Consider the following 20,299-nt stretch of genomic DNA (forward strand, 5'->3'; position numbering starts at 1 on the left):
TTGTTTTTTTTTTTTTTTTTTTTTTTTAATTCCTGGTCCTATATTAGATATTTGGATTTTGAGAACACTTTTCATTAGGGAAATCTCTGTAAGGCCACTAGTCAAAGATCCTGATATTTAGCAGAACCTCTTGTTTTACTATAAGTAGAAAAATAATAGTGCCTAGATTATTAGCCTGGTCATCTAAGAATAAGGTGTTGCTTGTCCTAAAATGGCACAAAAATTGACAATTTTTTAGTTAATATTCCATCAGACCTAATATAATCAGAAGATCAGTTTATCAAAGTAATACCTGGGCCAGGGATGTAGCTCAGCGGCACATCACCTCCCTGATAAGTGAGGCCCTGAGTTCAATTCCCGGTACCAAAAAAATAATAATAGCTGATTGACAGTAGCAGAGAACAAGTGTTCTGCCAAATTCCAACATAGAATCTTCTAGAAAATAAAGCCATTACTACATGCCTTGATAAAAGATTTGTTTCTCTACAACAAAAAAGACTTTTGAGACCAGAATTTTTAGGATAAAAGGTAGTGAATTCTTCCCATGTGTGATGGAAAGGAGCACGTGAACCAGATTGGTAGCCTCACAAAAACCTAACTTCATCATCTTTTCAGATTAAAGTATGGACAGCCAACCCCCAACAGTTTGTAGAAGACGAAGATGATGATACTTTCTCCTACACTGTTAGAATCGCAGCGCAAGACCTGTTGCTGGTGAGTTACTTTGATACTTCAAGTAACACTTGAGTCTTTTTCTTCCTAGACATGTAACCCACAGTGAGCAATACTGTCCAGTGACTTAGTCTCAGATTTTTGGGGGAATACAAGAGAGCTTCTAAAATGAAATTTGAGGCTCAGATTCCAAAGTTCTTGCTTCTAGTTCTGATTTACAAGTAAATATTAGATGTAAGAATTTCCCGGAGGATGAAATCTTAAGGGTAATTGAATCAAGAACATTTCAGTTTTATTTACTTTTCAACAAGACCAGCATAAACCACAGCTTGACCCCCAGCCCAAAATTACTGACAGGTGGACATCCCACCCTCTGCCTGTGTTTTCTTTCTCTTCTGACTAGAGCACAGGGTTGTCTCTGGGCTGGAATGCTGCGAGGAAGCTGCCACTTGCTTCCTTTTGGGTCAGAGGTTTGTTGGCAAATCACTTCTTACTATCATTTATTTCTAAAGCACCTGTGAAAGATGATAGTAGTTTTGAAGGCTATTAGGGTAGCCTTATTTTTCCTTGACCAGATTCTAAAAGAATAAATATCAGGTCCATTGCCATGTAAAACTGAATCTGTCACTTTCACTTATACTTAGTGAATAGAGCCAACAGAAGTAACTAGTTAGCCTTACAATGCCTAGGCTCTGCAGAAACATAAGCGTTACCTAATTTCATTATAGACCCTGAACTAATGGGATCATATTTTTAGTACTTCTAATCAGAGTTTAGCATATATATGTGAAAACATTTGAACCATTCACTTTTTTTTTTTCAGTACCAGGAATCAAGCTCAGGACCTTGCACTTGTGAGGCAGGCACAGTGCCAATGAGCTAAATCCCCAATCCCTCCATTCACATTTTTTAAAAACTTTATTTCTATATCATACAAGTAGATATTAATAAAGAAAACATTTTTTAGGGCTGGGGATTTAGCTCAGTGGTTCCACTGCCTGCTTTGCAAGTACAAGTTCCCAAGTTCAATCCCCAGTACCAATTTTAAAGCCTTCTATGAAAAAATAAAGCAAAATTTCATAACAAATTAAAGAATAACAGTTAACACACTGTATACGATTATCTTAAAAGAATGGCCAAAATGTTAGAGTACAAGTCATAGACAAAAAAAGACTCAGAGAGCTAGGGATTTAGCTCAGTGGTTCTACCGCCTGCCTCACAAGCACAAGGACCTGAGTTCGATCCCTGGTACCCCAAAAAACAAGACTCAGAAAAAAGAAACAAATAGTAACACAAAACTCTCTTTTCAATGAACTAAGAAGACCTAGTGGTATAAATGAAACAAATTAGCATATATATTGAAATATTTTTAAAACCATGGAATATATAATTTGGGAAATTATTAGAACGTCTTCCTACTTCCTATTTCTCTATCTTCTTTTTTTTCTTTGAATCATTCACTTTTAATAGTCCAGACTAAAGCAGTTTGCTGTTAAAAAGCATTTACTATGCACGAAAGATTTTTTTAGCCCTTCTTTCCCCCTAGGCAGTGGCCACAGATTTCCAGAATGAGAGTGCAGCAGCCCTGGCTGCTGCAGCCACTCGGCATTTACAAGAAGCTGAACAAACCAAAAACAGTGGCACTGAGCACTGGTAAGAGCGAGCAGTCAAGGTGTTTTGACTTGTGACCTGTTCTGGGCATCAGACCTGAGGCAGACAAAGCCTTACTTTTAATCAAATGTTCTAAAGAAGTTTTACCTTGGGCGGGGCTTGGTGGCGCACGCCTGCCTGTAATCCCAGCACTCGGGAGGCTGAGGCAGGAGGATCACTGCGAGTTTGAGACCAGCTTGGGCTACATAGTGAGTTCCAGGTCAGTCTCAACTACATAGTGAGACCCTGTCTCAAAAAAACAAAAAAAAAAGTTTTACCTAACCTCAAAATGCTTTTCTTTATTGTTTGTTTTTTGTTTTAAAATAACCTTGAAAGGAAGGACCTTTGTATTAATTAGAAAAATCTGTTACTAAATTTACTCTTTATTTCTGGTGCCGTTTAATAACTGTGTGTGGGTGGGAAGGACAAATAAATGGCCCTTTTGGGTCAGAGTATGCTAGAAGTTCCTTTCCTGAGTTTTCTTTCCCCTTTTTATGGAACCAGGGATTAATGTGGGACCTTGAATTTGCAAAGCAGGTGGCAGAGCCACTGAGCTAAATCCCCAGCTCCCTAAATTTTTGGTTTTTTTTTTTTTTTTTTCTTTTTTTTGCTGAGTCTTCTTTCCTCAAATACTTACCTATTTTTGGTAGTAGAGTTTGTTTTACCAGCCTGTGGTATCTTTTTCACAGGTGGAAGATCCACGAGGCCTGCATGCTTGCCCTAGGCTCAGTAAAGTCCATTATCACTGACAGTGTGAAAAATGGCAGGATTCATTTTGACATGCATGGGTTCCTGACCAATGTCATCCTTGCAGACCTCAACCTCTCAGGTATGTTTCTGCGCATGCCCAGATTTTGGAAGATCTTTAGACCTGCCTCCAACTCAGTTAAATTTGTCTTCTAGACAGGTAGACCAAGTGTTCCTGTTTTCTATGGACATTCTGTGCACTGTAGGATCTGAGCTCACCTAAATGCCTAAAGCAATCCAGAGATCTTGGGTCAAACATCACCTACTGAGAGACTGATTTTGTCTAGTTCATAATTCTTCCATACTGTTCATGTTCCCTCCCAAATAAATGCTCCCATTTGGGACTGTTTTTGGCATTTGAATGGAATGCAAACCTGGTTGCTATACCTGAGAACTCTGGCATGTTTTAATAAGTCCAGAATACCAGTCAGACTCATTATTCCTGTTTGTTTCTTGTCATTTTTCTCACACTGTATCCTTCACCAATACTTATGTATGGGTTAGCTGCTTGCCTTAAAGAAGAAACAGTAGTCTTTACTATCAGACTGATTTCTCCAGAGTAGTAGCTAAAAATCTTTGGCTCTCACTGTGACATTTTCCGCTACATTGATTCTACCCATGCCATGCCTATTCTCATCCTTAGAGACACATACTGTCTTTACTTCCCCACTTGGTACTTAAAGCCTGGGACATTTGGGCCATTCTCAATCTACTGACATACCTTTCTTTCATAGGATAGCCCTGGAAGTAGCTTAAATCGTTTAATAACATTTTACTCCTGTGATTCTAAATAGATAATCTGTTATAGTATTTCTTACCCCATTATTTCCATTCTCTGAACCACAAAATTAAAATTATTGCTTATCCAGAGCCCAGATTCATTGGGAATATCTTGTTTCACTCTATACTTGTCATGTACTGCATCAAATTATAGTTGGTGAATGTGTTTTCTCTCTCCTAGAATGTAAGGTCTTAGTAGAAATCATATCTGTGTATCACTGTATCCTAGAATGCTTTGTCATATAATAGTCTGTTAAAAGAAAGTGTCAAGATTTCTCAAACCCATCAACATATTTCTTTATAGAGTTTGCCTGGCAAAGAATCTTCAAATTTTTATTTTATATTCTAAAATCAATATTTGAAAAAAGCTTAATATATAACATTTCTTAATCTTGTTCACAGCTAGAGACCTTTCTGTGTCAGCCATTCTCGTACTTTTTGGTCTCAAAACCCCTTTATATTCTTAAAATTATCAGCACTCCTCAAAATATTTTTATGTGGGCTTTATTTATCAATATATAACATACTAAAATTTAAAACAAAAGTTCTTTAAAATACAGTAATTGTACTTACATACATTCCATTAGTTTTCAGAGCCATGTTATTACATAGCCTCTGGGAAACTCCACTGTACGTTTATAAAAGAGAGGGAAAGGCACTGAAGATGTCTTAGTATTAGTATAAAAATTGTTTTAGGGCCAGGGATTTAGCTCAGTGGTTCAGTGGCCTGCCTCGCAAGCACAAGGACCCGAGTTCAATCCCCGGTACCAAAAAAAAATAAAATAAAATAAAATTTGTTTTAACTTTAGAAACTTCCAGGAGTTCATGGACCATACTTTGAGAACTGTTGTTTTATGTAATATTTTGCATAATATTGACTGGTTTGTTAGGGTTTGTTCATTAATTTCTGCTAACTAGATCTTTTCATCTGTGTGACTACAGTCCTATGTGAGGCTGATTAAGTTTAGTCTCCTCGAGCGACTAATTGTAGGCAGGAAATAGTAGTCCTGTACCATTACTGGAATACCAAACAAAATACACAGCCTGTAAGATGCTAAACACAGAATTACATTGGCTCAGAGATAATTAGGATTACTTTCCCTTGAGAAATCAGTTAGGTGACAATAAAAAGGAGAGTATGTTGGCTTGTACTATACGCAAAGGACGGAGCTGGCAAAGTAAGATATGTGTTACTGGGGAGGGGTATGTACTTAAGTTAAGAATGCATAAAGGGAAATAGGTAATGGCAGAATCACTGCTTTTAAGGACCCTTGAGAGCCATGCTGACATGGTCTTTATTTGGTGGACTGTAAAATCATTGGCAGGTTATAAATAGAAGAATGGCATGATGAAAACTATAGTTTATAATGTTCTAGCAATGCTCCAAGAGTAGGAAGAAAATAGCAGAGGTGAAGGTATGTAGAAGACTAACCAAGTAGTGCAGGTAAGGAATAATGAGAGTTGGGGCTGGGAACTGAGTTGGTAACATCTCTTTAGTTTCTGAAAATCAAGATCTGCTTTGCCAATTGGCAGAAGTAAAACTGGGAAATTGATTCTGTACCAGAGCACACATTTGCTTTGACCTTATGAAATCATGCTTTTCTCTCAAATGACTTGTGTATATTATTTAGCATCCAGTTACTTGTGAACCTTTGACGAGTGGAGATAGAAGGCAGGAAGGGTATGTAACAGAGCTATCGTCATCCAACCTATAATTCCTCTGTGTTTCTCCCAGTGTCTCCTTTCCTCTTGGGTCGGGCACTTTGGGCTGCCAGTCGGTTCACTGTTGCTATGTCCCCTGAACTGATCCAGCAGTTCCTACAGGCAACAGTTAGTGGTCTTCATGAGACACAACCCCCATCAGTTCGAATTTCTGCGGTGAGAGCCATCTGGGGGTGAGTATGCTACTATAGGGTGATAAGAATTACTTAGAGAGCTTGAAGCAGTTACAGAAAATGAATCTCTGCCCCCTGAAGTTTAAGAAGGATGAAATTTCTCAGGGGAACTGAGAGGAGGAGTGCCTGACTTTCTCATTTTTCTTGTGCTGGCTGGAAGGGGACATGGCTTGGCTGTTAGCTGTTGCTCCCTTTCCCCTCACCTCCCTTTACTTCCTCTCAGTGTCTCCTAGTGGACTGGGACAGCTTGCTTCAGTGTCCTTCCCAGCAGTCCAGCTGCCCCTCTCCACTCCAGCATGCGTGCAGTCAGTCACCACAGTGCTTCCCCGCTCCTGTCACTTCAGACACTACTGCTGCTTTTTTGAGGAAGGGAGGGGGCCCTGTCTTGACTCGGGAAGGGAAGGACCTGGCCCCTTATTTGCATCTGAACACTCACATCAAGCCTTCTAGAAGATTCCCTCATTTCTGATTTGCCCCTCACTGATGAGCACATACAGCTGCTATATCAGAGCACTCCCCAGCCATTTGGGTTTTAGTCTAGGAGGGCTCCCTCCTGTGTACTGACCCCCCCTGTGCCACAGCACAGGCCCTCTCTTAAAATAAAGACTCACTTTGGTGATCCTGTGGAGAAAAAATAATTACTTTAAGAGAAAATTACCTAGGATAGACATCCCAAACTATGACTGTCCACTAGTTTAATTATGGGTGGAAATTTTTCTGAAGATCTCAAGACATTCATCTTAAAAGCTGAAAAGAAAAGGGGAAAAGTAGATGGGTAACATGGTTTTTTTGAGTCCAGAAGGTGCCCTGTTCCCTTTTGTTCCTCACTCCCTTTAAATTCATTTCATCTCTGGAACCATGTAGGCCAGTTTTTTATATTTCAAAGATGAATACCTAGGACTTTGAGAAAAATCACTCGTCTGTTTGTAAAATTAACAAGTGGGAGAAGTAGGGTCCAAGCCACAGCATTGTGTTGATGGATTGCCTCTGTGTGAGAAACTAAATTTGGGAGAATGTGGCCTAGAAGCACTGTTTTGTTTTTTCTAATTTTATCTTTTTTCACAATTTATGCTCTAGAGGCTCGGTAGTTACTTATTTATATTCCAGAATGGGTCGTTCTTATTGGGTTTTTTGGTTTTTGTTGTTTTTGGTATTGGAGATCAAACTGAGGACTTGTGCTTGTGAGGCAGGCAGCGGCACCACTGAGCTAAGTCCCCGGCCCTACAAGTAGCAGTATCTGTCAACCACCCTTATTTACATTGATTCTCTCCAGAGTTAGAATACAATGAATATATTTAGATGTTTAAGATGCTTGTTGGTAATAAGTTTACATTTTACAATCAGAAAAAAATACGTAAAGATAGCTTTTTTTTTTTGGTACTGGGGTTTGAACTCACGTCCTTGTGCTTGCAAGGCAGGCAGTGGAACCACTAAGCTAAATCCCTGGCTCACCTCTTTTATTTTTAATCATTAATGGATATCTCTTGTTGACTACATAGACAGCGGGTCAGTGGTTTTCCTGGAAGCTGTAACATCTCTCTGAAAAGTGACAAAAGCTACGGATGTGCATGTCACATAAACGGACACTCAGATGTGTTTACAGAATTGTACATATGGTGATAGGCACTGAATCCCTCAAAGCCTGTCTATGGATCGCAAGTTAAGAGCTATCCTATGACAGAATAATAGCTTTTCTTCACAGCCACGATTCTCTATCTAGCATATGTCTTTATCATATTATTTAAATGTCTTTCTAATGTTGCTAGCAATCTTTTTGGTACCAGGGATTGATCTAGCATTCTTTTAAGGGTCTCACCACACTTGCTTTTTTCTTTTGCTCCAGCTTTATTCTTCACTGTCATAGTTTATATCATTGCAAACTCCCTTAAATAAATTTTGAAGCAACATATTTATTGACAAATATTTATATTTGTGTCATATTTTATTAGTTGTATTTATGCCAAACTTTTTCCTGAAATCCCAAATTAGTGTATCCATTGCTTATTAGGCATGTGAGAATAAACTGCTTATAAGTACCTGAAAATCAGCACTTGACTACAGAGCTTACTGTTTAGTCTCCTAGCTTATCATGTCTATCCTTTGCTTTGGTAAAGGTAGTAATCTTGAACCCTTGTCTCTTGAATTAAAGATGGAAGCCTTATATTCTCTGTTTTAATAGAGATCCCCATTCTTTGCCTTTTAGATCTTGATTCCTTAGCCTGTCATCTCTTACTGCATCCTCAGCTTTCTTGTCTGGATTATTTTAGCAGCTTCCTGATCTCCACTTCTGGCCTTGACACTGCCATACCTATATTACTTGTGCTGTCAAGGTGCTATTTCTAAATGGAAACCTGATATTTTTGCTCTTACAAAAATCCTTCATGGCTCCTAATTGTGGCCTTCAGGCTGAGATACAGGCACCTAAGGAGAAAGTCATATTATGCCAGGCAGTGCAAGGAGCTCAAGAAAAATATGCAGTCTTCCTGGGGTGTCTGTTTTCCCGGAAGATTTCAGGATAGGATAAGGAGCAACTCCTAGTATTTAGGAGTAATTTGTTAAAACAAACAAACAAGCAAAACTTACAAAAACATAGACTTCCAAAATGCCCAATTTCTCTTAACATGGCATATGAGGTCTAGTGTTAGTAGTGAACGGATGGCCCAATGTCTGTGATATATTGGACTATAAAATTTAAATTTATTAAAGGAACGAGTAACTATAAATCTTTAAATTTGGGGGTAGGGGGTAGTGATAGCACAGCCGAATACTGTACCAGTAGAGAGGTGGACCCAAAACTACATCCAAGGAGTTGAGAGCTAATCAAAGTCAGATGTTGCATCAGTCTCCAGGAGAAGTTAGGCCTGAGCAACATGGTATTGAAAATAAAAATGAAAACTGAGGCCCAGGGATTTAGCTCAGTGGTGCCACCGCCTGCCTTGCAAGTGCAAGGACCCAAGTTCCATCCCCAGGTACGCCCCCCAAAAAATGAAAGCTGGGTATGGTGGCACACACCTGTAATCTCAGAACTGAAGGCTAAGGCAGGAGGATCGCTGTGAGTTCAGAGACCAGCCTAGGCTACATAGTGAGTTCCAGGTCAGTCTCAACTACATAGTGAGACCCTGTCTCAAAAAACAAAAAGAAAAGAAAAGAAAAATGAAAGCCAGGCAGAGGGTACACACCTGTAATCTCAGTATTCTGAAGGCTAAATTTAAGGCCAGCCTGGATTATATAGCAAGACTCATGTCAAAAAAAAAAAAAAATGATCTAATGTACCAACAATCAAAAAAGTCTATAGCCAAATCTAAGATCAAAGCCTACAGTTTCTTTGGTCACTGGGAACCTGACAACTATGACCAAAAATATAACCATAAGACACTTAAAATCATATCATTAACTAAAAGAGCGAAGTCATGTTTCTGTACTAGGATCTTTTCACATATAGAAACAATGTTGTCATTCTAAAAATAAACAAAAAGGGCCAGGGATTTAGCTCAGTGGTTCCTCCACCTACCTCGCAAGTGCAAGGACCCAAGCTCAATCCCTGGTACCAAAAATAAATAAATAAATACAAATAAAAGTGAAGACTTAAATAATATATATATTTGTGAAAATTGTATCCATTGGACATGGTAAGAGACATTCAGTATTTGTTGGTTGAATAAGAAGTCAGTAGAGAACTTTAAAGCCTATAAGTAGTATACTGACTATAAGTATGCAGTTTTATATAAATTAATCTCATTTTTGCATGTGAAAAAACTCAAGGAAAAAAAGCACAAAATTTTTATAATATTGAAGTTAGAAAGTAGTCTCAAAGCTGGGTGTGGTGGTGCACACCTATAATCATCCCAGCACTCAGGAGGCTGAGGCAAGAAGATCACCATGTGTTTGAGGCCGCCTGGGCTACATAGTGAGTTCAAGGCCAGTCTGCAATATATAAAAAAAAGTACATTAAATAACAGTTGCATTGAAAAAGATGTTGGAACACATTAACTATCTAGTAAATTTTGGGAATATGCCTCCAAATCTTAGGAATGTGACTGAAGTGATAATAGTCTGAGGAATCAGAAAGCACTTAGCTTAATATCTTAATAATTTGGATGTAATGACATGACTAGATTTGCTTAAAATAGGAGGGAGGAAATTTTAGAGGAAATAGCAAGTGTGCATGTGATATAGCTCAGTGATAGAGTGTGTGCTTAACCTGTACAGGGGCCTGGATTCAATGCCTTGTTTGAAAAACAAGCAAAAGCAAGAATTGAAAAATAAGTGCTGGGGCTGGGGATTTAGCTCAGTTGTTCTGCCACCTGCCTTGCGAGGACCCGAGTTCGATCTCTGGTACCAATAAATAAATAAATGCTTCTGATATTTATGTAACATACCATATAAAGTTGGAAAAAATATCTGACTCTAGAAATTACCTTTAGAAAGCTCTGTACATAAATACTATAATAAGTAAGATTGGAAAAACCAGAAATTGAGAGTTCTACTTATAAGTAATTCTTGCTTATCTGTCTCTCCAGTTATTGTGATCAACTGAAGGTCTCAGAGAGTACCCACGTGCTTCAGCCCTTCCTCCCCAGCATCCTTGACGGCTTAATTCACCTAGCAGCACAGTTCAGCTCAGAGGTCCTCAACCTGGTGATGGAGACTCTATGCATCGTTTGTACAGTAGACCCAGAGTTCACAGCAAGCACGGAAAGCAAAATCTGCCCCTTCACCATTGCCATTTTCCTAAAGTACAGTAATGGTACGCCATTAGGGAGGATGTGCTGATGAGAGACACTAGAAAAAACATGATGGCTGGTAAATTAGGTGAAAGTTTCCCTAAGGTCTTATTTATCACAATGGTCTAAATATCACAAACAAAAAATGTGGCTTTCAATTAGCAAAGAATATAGTTGTGCTGATATTGATAATGTATATCAATATATCAGTAAAAGTAGAGGGCCCATTCCTGTAACACTGTCCTAGGTGGGAGGATATAATGAATAAAAGGGTAATTAATATTCAAGAGACATAATTCAGAACTTTGATGGTGGAATAGGAAATTGAGCAGTTAAATGTAAAGCTTCTTAGAAGAGGCCTAGAAATATAATTCTGAAAAGAAAAAACTGAAGAAAGAAACATGCAAAAGGTTTTGAACAATTTATTCATCAGATTTTTTTATAGTAGTACAAATATGGAAATAATAAAAGAAGATTAATTCTATCCATCAAATGAAATACTATGCCGCCCTCAAACAAGCTTCACATTGATTTAGAGCTATAGGAAAGTGTTTACATTATAAAAAGTAAAAAACAACTTTCCATAAAAAGTCCAGAATATGATCCCAGGTTTCAGTTTTGCTTTAGAAAGGGATATATATTTTTTTTCCCCAAAAGAAAATACATCAAAATGTTGTCTTCTCTGCATGATAGAATTACAGGTTTTTCTTTCCTTTAATGTTTTTCTGCATTTTTAAGTTTCTTGTGATATGTTTACTCATACTATATTACTAGAAAAAGTTTTTAAAGATACTTGTTTTCAGAGAGCACCAATACTGAAGCTCAGAAAGATGTAAATAGAGAGGAGTTACTTACTTGATATTTGCTTTTCACTTAAAAATGTGTCTTGGGGATCTTCGCACATTGCATGCTTGGATATCTTTTATTCTTTCCATCCATCACATATTCCACAAAATTTCTATACCATCATTTACTCATTCTGTTGATGGGCAGCTAGAGTATTCTCTATTTTTTTTTCTATTACAAATAATGCTGCAGTGACTTTTATGTGTACTTTAATATACACAACATAAATTTTTCATGCTAAATAGAGGGTATTTTTATTATCTGGGTCAATGATGGAGAAACTTTTAGAGCTTTTAGTGACACAAACAGCCTGCTGCGGAACATGTGCCAAAGGTTCACCACCACTGCCCTAGGTAAAAAAAAAAAAGGCCAAGCTGAAGTTCCATTTCTTCATACAGGTCTGGCTTTTTTTTTTTTTTTTTTTTTTTTTTTTTTTTTTTTTTTTTGTAACTGGGATCCAACTCAGGACCTTGTGCCTATGAGGCAGGCAGCGGCACCACTGAGCTAAATCCCTGGCCCAAGGGTCTTCTTTTGAAAGAGAGTTTTATTTTTGCCCCAGAAATGGCTTTGTGAGTTATTTATCTCTGGTGAACTACCTCCTGAGAAATATGTGTGGTTTCTCCTCAATACACAAGACTTTTGGAGAAAAATATATCTTGGCTGTTTTTGAAACTCATGTCTGCTTAACATAAGTAAGTATCAGGAGTTATAGTTTAATAGTAGAACATTGCCTACCATGAGCAAGGCCCTGGGATTAATCTCTAGTACCATACAAAAGGGCTTTTTTCCCTCCAAGCATTTGACTTCATAATCAGTCCTGGTTTTACAGCAACACCTTAAAGGTTTGCCCCAAGGGGGGAAAACATTTTAGCCAGGCGTGGTGTCACACTTGTCTATAATCCTAGCAGTGTTGGAGGCTGAGGTAGAAGGATCAAAAGTTTGAACCCATCCTGGACAACTTAGTGACTTAGGAAGACTATTTCAAAATAAAAAATGGCTGAGGATGTAGCAAAGGTCCAGTCCTCAGTACTACCCCAGAAAAGGCAAATTTTGTTTTTAGGAATAGCTAGCTATTAATGACTAGTCCTTGACATAATGCAAACATGCACACTGTGCACTGGCCATGGTGGTGCCCTGTAATCCAACACTCAGGAGGCTAAGGCCAAGCTCAACTGGGCTGTATAGTAAGTTCAAGGCCAGCATGGAATGCAGAGCGAGACCCTGTCTCAAAGAAAGAAAAAAAGAAAGTGTAAAGTACTGTGCTTCTTGGAAATTTAGCATCTCCTTTTCTCTCAGGTTATTCATGTAGCCCGGTTAAGTCCCAAATATGTGATACAGTATCAGAGCAAAAGTTGACTTAGATTAAAGCCAAACAGCAAGCCTTATTCTTTTCTTTTTCATTTAGTTTACTGGTACATTTTAGGTGTACAAAATGATGACATCATAATTGAGAATTTGTACCTTTACATGATGTATCTTTGTTCTTATTTTTTCTCCTTTCCTCTGTCCTTCATCCCCTTCACCCCTCCCTATTTACAATGACTTTGTTTCCATTTTTCCTTTTCTTTCTTTCCTTTCCCCTACTCCTATGTCCTCCTCGCCTTTAGACCTTTTTTTCCAGTTTCATATCATCTATATTACACATTTTGATTCTTATTTACACTTTGTTTCTCAACACCAAAGAAACTATTTGGTATTTACACATCTGTCCTATGTATTTCACTTAATAATATGGCCTCAATGTGCATCCATTTAGCTATAAATGTCTCTAGTTTCTTCTTTGTTTGTTTTATTGTTTTGGTACCAGGGATCGAACTCAGGTCCCTGCGCTTGCAAGGCACGTGACAGAACCACTGAGCTAAATCCCTGGCTCTCTAGTTTCTTCTTTATGGCTGAGTAGTATTCCATTTTATTTTTTTTTTAAACACACACATCTTCTTTATCCAGTCTTCAGTTGATGGGCATTTGGGCCGTTTCCAGGTTTTAGTTATTGCAAACTGTGCCACTATAAGCATGGGTGTGCATGCATACATAACAGCAAGCATTGTTAAGCCAGAATTAGATACAGACCATCAAACAGGGCTTCCGTGTTGCCTTCTCCACTTCAGATCCTGTTGTCGCTTCACTGGCTCAGGACATCTTCAAGGAGCTGTCTCAGATCGAAGCCTGTCAGGGCCCAATGCAGATGAGGCTTATTCCCACGCTGGTCAGCATAATGCAGGCCCCGGCAGACAAGATCCCTGCAGGACTCTGTGCGGTGAGTGGATACAAGGTCCTTGTGTGTCAGAGAGAGATCTGAGTGCCACCCACAGGTCCCACCTAGCTAACAGGAAACTAGTAACAGCATTGGAGATTCATGGCATCGAGCAATTTTACTGGGACACTTTGCTCATAAGAGCAGTAGGTGCTTGTCTGAAGATTTAAGAAAAAGGGCTCTTCTGATTCCAGAGGTGAACTTAGAATTGACCATAGTTCCACCATTGCACGGTAGCACTAAGTATGTCTCCTGGCTTGCAGTCCATGTACTATCCACCCCTTGTGGCTAATATAGTGATAAACTATCTACTCTTTGTTCCTTTGCTTATGGAAACTTGCCTTTCATTGATGACTTTCTCTGGGTTGCTGTGGTGTGTCTGTCCACCTAGTACACATGCTTGTTGGGCATCTCCCAACCCAGAGGCAGTTCTGACTCTTCTTTCTTCTCTCCTTCAGACAGCTATTGATATCCTGACTACAGTAGTGCGGAACACAAAGCCTCCCCTTTCCCAGCTCCTCATCTGCCAAGCTTTCCCTGCTGTGGCGCAGTGCACCCTTCACACAGATGATAATGCCACCATGCAGGTATCTGAGACGTGGAGACCACAGGCTTAGAGTAAGCTGAGAAGTCTGACATGCTTTCATGCTTTGCTGTTAGTTCCATTTTTACCCAGAGGACCCGGGAAGATTTGAGCCTCAAAAGCCAAACATTCTGTGCTTCTGGGTTCCTTATATCCTAAGGAGTTCAGATACAAGGCATCCTGGCTATCTGTGGTTTTTGTTTTTTGTTATTTTTGAGACAGGGTCTCTATGTAGTTGAGACTGACCTGGGACTCACTATGTAGCCCAGGCTGGTCTCTAACTCACAGCGATCCTCCTGTGCCTCAGCCTCCTGAGTGCTGGGATTACAGGTGTGCACCACCACACCCAGCAATCCTGGCTTTCTGTATCTGAGTATTGGTACTGCAAAAGAGATTACAAACATTTAGACTAGGGACCATACCATTTCTGAATATTTCCCCTATTGATAGTCAGCCAAGTGATAGGCCTCTGGAGAGGTGAAGGTTGCCTGAATTTTTTTCTCTTCCTTGGGTGAGTTGGTTGCTTTTTCAGGACTTTACTAACTCTAATTGATAGAAGAGTTTTAGGAACTTGCCAGTGGATACTAATCAGCTTGGAAACCCCTAGGCAAATTGGGGTTTGTTGAAGGTCTGTTTTTATTCCTGTAAAAACCTATAGTACCCCCAGTTATTGCTATATCTGAGAAATGTTTCAGTACAGAGATTAACCTTTATAGTTAAAGCTCAGTTTGCTTGACCACTAGCCCATGCGCTCAGATGCACACATTTTTTAAATAACTGTTTGCGTAGAGAGGGGGTTGTGTGATCCGTGTTTGTATCTGTAACAGAACATACCTGACCGAGTGGAATGAGCCTGCCACAAACCGCGGAGGCTCTTGTGAGGCATTGGACCTCTGAGTAACATTTGCCCGTACGAGCTGAGGGCCTCATGGCACCTGTCTCCTGGTTGCTAATGTTGCTTGCCCCTTCTCTCCCCAGAATGGTGGAGAGTGCTTGCGGGCCTATGTGTCAGTGACACTGGAGCAGGTTGCGCAGTGGCATGATGAGCAAGGCCACAATGGACTGTGGTATGTGATGCAAGTGGTGAGCCAGCTCCTAGACCCCCGCACCTCAGAGTTCACTGCAGCCTTTGTGGGCCGTCTCGTCTCCACCCTCATCTCCAAGGCGGGGCGGGAGCTGGGGGAGAATCTGGATCAGATTCTTCGTGCCATCCTCAGTAAGATGCAGCAGGCAGAGACTCTCAGTGTCATGCAGGTAAGGAACATGGGGAGTTGGGCTTCCCTACTCCCTGGGTGATAGAGATGCACATTAGTATATGGGCCTTGTTTTACCTTCTCACTATCTTTAATAAACAGTTAAGTAAAACTGGACCTCTTCTGGCCCAAGAAACACAGACAAGGAAAGCTCCATGTTCTCTTGGGTCCCTGCAGTGCATGGACTGTTTTTTGGTTTTTTGGGTTTGGTTTTGTTTGTTTGTTTTGTGGGGGGGTCGCTGGGGATCAAACTCACAACCTTGTGCTTGTGAGGCAGGCGGCAGAACCACAAAGCTAAATCCCAAGCCCTATAGACCGTTTCTTGGCTAATGAGCCCTGTCCTTTTTGTCTGCTGTGTTGGTGAAATTAATTTCCTGAAGCAGATGTGCTGCTTGTTGTCTCCTAGTCTCTGATCATGGTGTTTGCTCATCTGGTGCACACTCAGCTGGAGCCTCTCTTGGAGTTCCTTTGTAGCCTCCCAGGACCTACTGGCAAACCTGCCCTGGAGTTTGTGATGGCTGAGTGGACAAGCCGACAGCATCTGTTCTATGGACAATATGAAGGCAAAGTCAGGTAGAGCCCCATTTTCTTCCCTGAGCATTCTGCCCCTGCTCACATTTCTTCCGTCTCTCGCTTGGACTGTTGATTTTTGTTTGATGTATCGAGCTAGTCCTTATAGTTTCTTTCCTTTTTCTTGCTCACTTGCATATTTGAATGCCTCCCAAGTAGTAGGATGACAGGTGTGTGCCACCACACTCAGCTTGAATAGGTCCCATCTTGAAATCCTCAACAGAGTAGTCCATATATTTCTGATGTCTGCTGGCTGAGAGCCTTTCTGCTGTAGACCCCACCCAGCTAAGTACTGCTCAGTAGCACATTATCCTTTAGAAACCTGAGCCTTCTGACCTTGGCTTTCTGACTTTCTGGCCTAGACTCATCACCCTTTGCACTCTGCTGTGGCCACCCATTGTGATTGTTGGCCACCCTAGCTTTGCTTGAGCAAGAGCAGATCTGTCTTAGGCACTTTCCCATTGCTGAGACGTGATACCTGACACCTGCAACTTAAAGGAGGAAAGGATTATTTGGCCCATAACTTTTAAATATTTCAGTCCATAGTCATCTGGCTCCAAAACAGAATGGAATGGTAGAAGCACCTGGACAGAGGAAAGCTGCTCATCATAGTGGCCAGGAAGCAAGAAGAGAAGGCCGCCGGGGTGGGAAATAAACCCCCCAGAGCCCCCCTCAGTGACTGCAGTCCCCACCTCCCAACAGCACCTCACCACTAAGCTAATCTGTGGATGGATCCACCATGAGTACATCACCTCCCGTCTAGCCCTCCAGGCACAGGAGAACTTGTAGGGTCACTCTAGAGCTAAACTGTAAGAAGACCTCATTTAGACTGTCTCATGAATTCTATTTTTCAACTAAACTCACTCATCTCTCCTACTTAGTTGTAAATGAAATTTCACACTCAAGAGACAGCATCTTGGGCTGATTTCCTTGGAGTGAACTCTAGATGGTTGGCTAAGTGGCCTTTTCTGTCTCTTTCTTCCCAGCTCTGTGGCACTGTGTAAACTACTCCAGCATGGCATCAATGCAGATGACAAACGGCTGCAGGATATCCGCGTGAAAGGAGAAGAGATCTACAACATGGATGAGGGCATCCGTACCCGCTCTAAGTCAGCCAAAAGTGGGTGATGCTGCCATCCCTCCACTCCTTGTAGGGGCTAAGAATACCTAGGGTGAAGGGCCGGGGTGTATAGGAATCTCTCTCTCTCTTTAACCAGGGATTGAAATCATGACCCTTGCACTTGCCAGACGGGTAGTGCCACTGAGCTAAATCCCTGGCTTAGGGATCTCTGTTTTTAAAACATGTTAGTGTTTTGCATGGTGGTACATGCTTATAATCTCAGCCCTCTGGGAGGTTGATGCAGCAAGATCACAGGTTCGAGCCCAGCCTGGGCAATTTAACTTTAGCACGACTCCTTCTCAAAATAAAGGAATTTTAAAAAGGGCTTGGGAAATAGCTCAAATCCTGGTACCATCGCCAAAAAAAAAAGGATTTGATTAAATAAAGGAATTTTAAAAAGGGCTTGGGAAATAGCTCAAATCCTGGTACCATCGCCAAAAAAAAAAAAGGATTTGATAAAGAAACAGAAGAAAACTAGGCAGCCGGGGATTTGGCTCAGTGGTTCCACCACCTGCCTTGCAAGCACAAGGGTCAGAGTTCAGTCCCCAGCACCCCCACAAAAAGAAAGAAAACAGTAGGCGAACAGTGGATCAGAATATATATCCATCCTGTTGTTGAAAATAGACAAAAATACTTTCTAGTACCAAGGATCCCCAGCTTCCAACTTCATTATGGAATCTTAACACCCATATTGACAGTGTTATCATCAGATAGTCTTTGGCCTATGGCTCTAGGGATTTGTGATAGAGCTGCTGTCTTTAACTGTAGTTTTATATTCACCAATATTTCTCAAACTGCAGTTCTTGGGGGCTGGAGAACCATGCTGTACAGTTACTGGTTTCAGAGTCTCGTTACTACTTCTGAACTGTCATAACGGCAGGCAGAATAAGGCTACTCTAAATCATTCTGTGGTGGGTCAGATGTAGTCAGGGATAGGAGAAAGCACCCAAGGGGCTGTGAGCTCTGGTGAGTGGCAGTGCAGGAGGATGAGAATGCTTCCAGCAGCGAGCCTGGTGACAGTCTAACCCGAAGCCCTTCCTTCCCAGACCCAGAGCGCTGGACAAACATTCCTTTGCTGGTCAAGATCCTAAAGCTGATTATCAACGAGCTCTCCAACGTCATGGAGGCCAACGCTGCTCGCCAGGCTGCTCCTGCTGAGTGGAGTCAAGGTGCACCAGGCCCTTGTTCCCAGGAGATTTTTAACTTGGCAGATGAAGTTACAAATTGTCAAAAGTGTCAATTTGGTTTGTTGTCATTGATTTTAAAAAAACAAAGTTACTCTGACTGCCCTGTCAGGTCTACCGTATAAAATCAGAGGCTGGGTGTGGTTGGCAAGGAGAACGCAGGCTGCTTTGGCCTTTTCTTTTTGGAAGATCTGGTTTTTCCATTCAGATTTACCAGGAGGGTTTGACCACGCCTGATGTCTTCCACTGGGGACTGACTGCAGGCTGCGTAGCAGAAGCCCCTGGGGCTGTCTGTTCCGGCCTCTTTGGTTGTGGGAAGGGAAAATGTTTGGATGTACTTTAGCTGCTTTTCATTTCCAAGTAGATGACTCCAATGATATGTGGGAGGACCAGGAGGAGGAAGAGGAGGAGGAGGAGGATGGTTTAGCTGGCCAGCTTTTATCTGACATTCTGGCTACAAGTAAATATGGTAAGCAGTTTGAGAAGAGGACAGCCATGGTAAATACATTTTCTCCGCACAGTGATGCCAAGGATGGGATACCCGGGAAAGGGGAGAGGTGGGCCTGCAAGGACGTTCCTTGGACTTTTGCCCCTTTTGCCTCAGCCGTGTGGTGGTGGTCACCACCCAGGGCTGATCACGGGCCCCTGCCCTGACCCGCCCTGTGTTGGCTGTGTCTGACAGAGGAGGATTACTACGAGGATGATGAGGAAGATGACCCCGATGCCCTGAAGGATCCTCTCTATCAGATTGATCTGCAGGTGAGGGTGTCCAGGAAAGAAGTCTTGGGAAACAGGAAAATGGGCTTGCATCATTCATGGTTCTTCGTGAAGCCTCAAGGGTCCCGTGCCGAGTGGTCGAGGGTTTTGGGGGAACTGGGACTTTTCACCTTGTTTTATACCAGTGTTATGACCCAGCTTCATGAAGCTGTGTTGTGAGGGTCCTCAGGGTGAAAGATGAGGTAGAAGCTGGGAAATAGTTCAGTTCCCTGTAGAATTTGTCCCTGAGTTGTACCTAAAGTAGATCTAAGAATTCAAAAACCATCCCTCTGGAAGCTGGCATTTGTCTAAAAGCCAGCGTTCCCTGTCACTGTGCTGGTTCTAGCCCACTGCAGACGGGTGGCTCTGGGAACGCTCAGTAACGCCACTCTTGTTCTTCCGTCCAGGCGTATCTCACAGACTTCCTCTGCCAGTTTGCTCAGCAGCCCTGTTACATCATGTTCTCAGGCCACCTCAATGACAACGAGAGGCGGGTTCTACAGACCATTGGCATCTAACCGGGGAGCCTCCCACCTTTGCTCCTCTCTGGGCCCAACCACAAACCATTTTGCAGCCCTCACTGGCCTTGAGATGAACTTCTCAGCCTGAGGTGGCTTCCCGACCCTCGGCCCTTGGCTTCTCAGAGTGACGTGACAGGTGGCTCAGACCAGGCTCATCAGTGGGGTCACCTAGGAATGCCGGCTCAGAGGACGTTTCTCAAAGTCTACAGACACCCCATCTCTGGAACCTTTGTTCTTCCCAATTCTGCCCCATCTCTGTTCCCGGAGTCCTCTGCTGGCCTGTCCAGAAACATTCGTGCCCAGAAGGACTGCGTTCATGGATTATTTTGCCCCACCTCAGGACCACAGGAAGTCATGACCATTTCTGTTCTGAAACAGACCTGTCTACTTTCATAGGATGCCTGATGTGTTCAGATAGGAATCCCCTTGAGAGATCATCGCTTTCTGCCCTCACCACTGATGCTTCAGGTTCTCAGTAGGAACCAACGGAGTAGCTACAAGCTAACCTTCCCAGTGACCTCCCCTCTGCTTCCTCCTGCAACTCTGAGACTCTTCTGTCCAAGGGAGTCATTTGTTTTTGCTTCATTGCACGCACCCCTCTCCCAAACTGTTCCTATATATACATGCACACACAAAATAAGCCAGACAGATTGCAGTTTGATTTTCCTTTTTTAGAAAAAAAGGATTTAAAAAAATTCCACCTGACCCAACTATATTTAATTGCCTCCCCTCACATTACCACAG

General features: G+C 41.6%; 1 protein-coding gene across 2 annotated transcripts in view; it reads left to right on the forward strand.

Moving 5' to 3' along the window:
* The window catches only part of Ipo9 (importin 9), a 43,857-nt gene extending 23,839 nt beyond the window's left edge, over positions 1 to 20,018 (forward strand). For both annotated transcript variants that reach the window (XM_010645098.2, XM_033762159.1), the window contains exons 11-24: positions 616 to 714; positions 2,219 to 2,325; positions 3,012 to 3,151; positions 5,585 to 5,744; positions 10,265 to 10,491; positions 13,423 to 13,571; positions 14,027 to 14,155; positions 15,130 to 15,405; positions 15,811 to 15,977; positions 16,961 to 17,094; positions 18,141 to 18,263; positions 18,643 to 18,747; positions 18,961 to 19,037; positions 19,442 to 20,018. In XM_010645098.2, coding sequence (XP_010643400.1) covers positions 616 to 714; positions 2,219 to 2,325; positions 3,012 to 3,151; positions 5,585 to 5,744; positions 10,265 to 10,491; positions 13,423 to 13,571; positions 14,027 to 14,155; positions 15,130 to 15,405; positions 15,811 to 15,977; positions 16,961 to 17,094; positions 18,141 to 18,263; positions 18,643 to 18,747; positions 18,961 to 19,037; positions 19,442 to 19,552 — 2,004 coding nt within the window. In that variant the 3' untranslated portion in view covers positions 19,553 to 20,018. The remainder of the gene's footprint in view (positions 1 to 615; positions 715 to 2,218; positions 2,326 to 3,011; positions 3,152 to 5,584; positions 5,745 to 10,264; positions 10,492 to 13,422; positions 13,572 to 14,026; positions 14,156 to 15,129; positions 15,406 to 15,810; positions 15,978 to 16,960; positions 17,095 to 18,140; positions 18,264 to 18,642; positions 18,748 to 18,960; positions 19,038 to 19,441) is intronic.
* The last annotated feature ends 281 nt before the right edge of the window (positions 20,019 to 20,299 follow it).

This window comes from Fukomys damarensis, unplaced genomic scaffold, assembly GCF_012274545.1.
Source record: "Fukomys damarensis isolate Sample0158 unplaced genomic scaffold, DMR_v1.0_HiC HiC_scaffold_11, whole genome shotgun sequence".
Classification (NCBI taxonomy): Eukaryota; Metazoa; Chordata; class Mammalia; order Rodentia; family Bathyergidae; genus Fukomys; species Fukomys damarensis.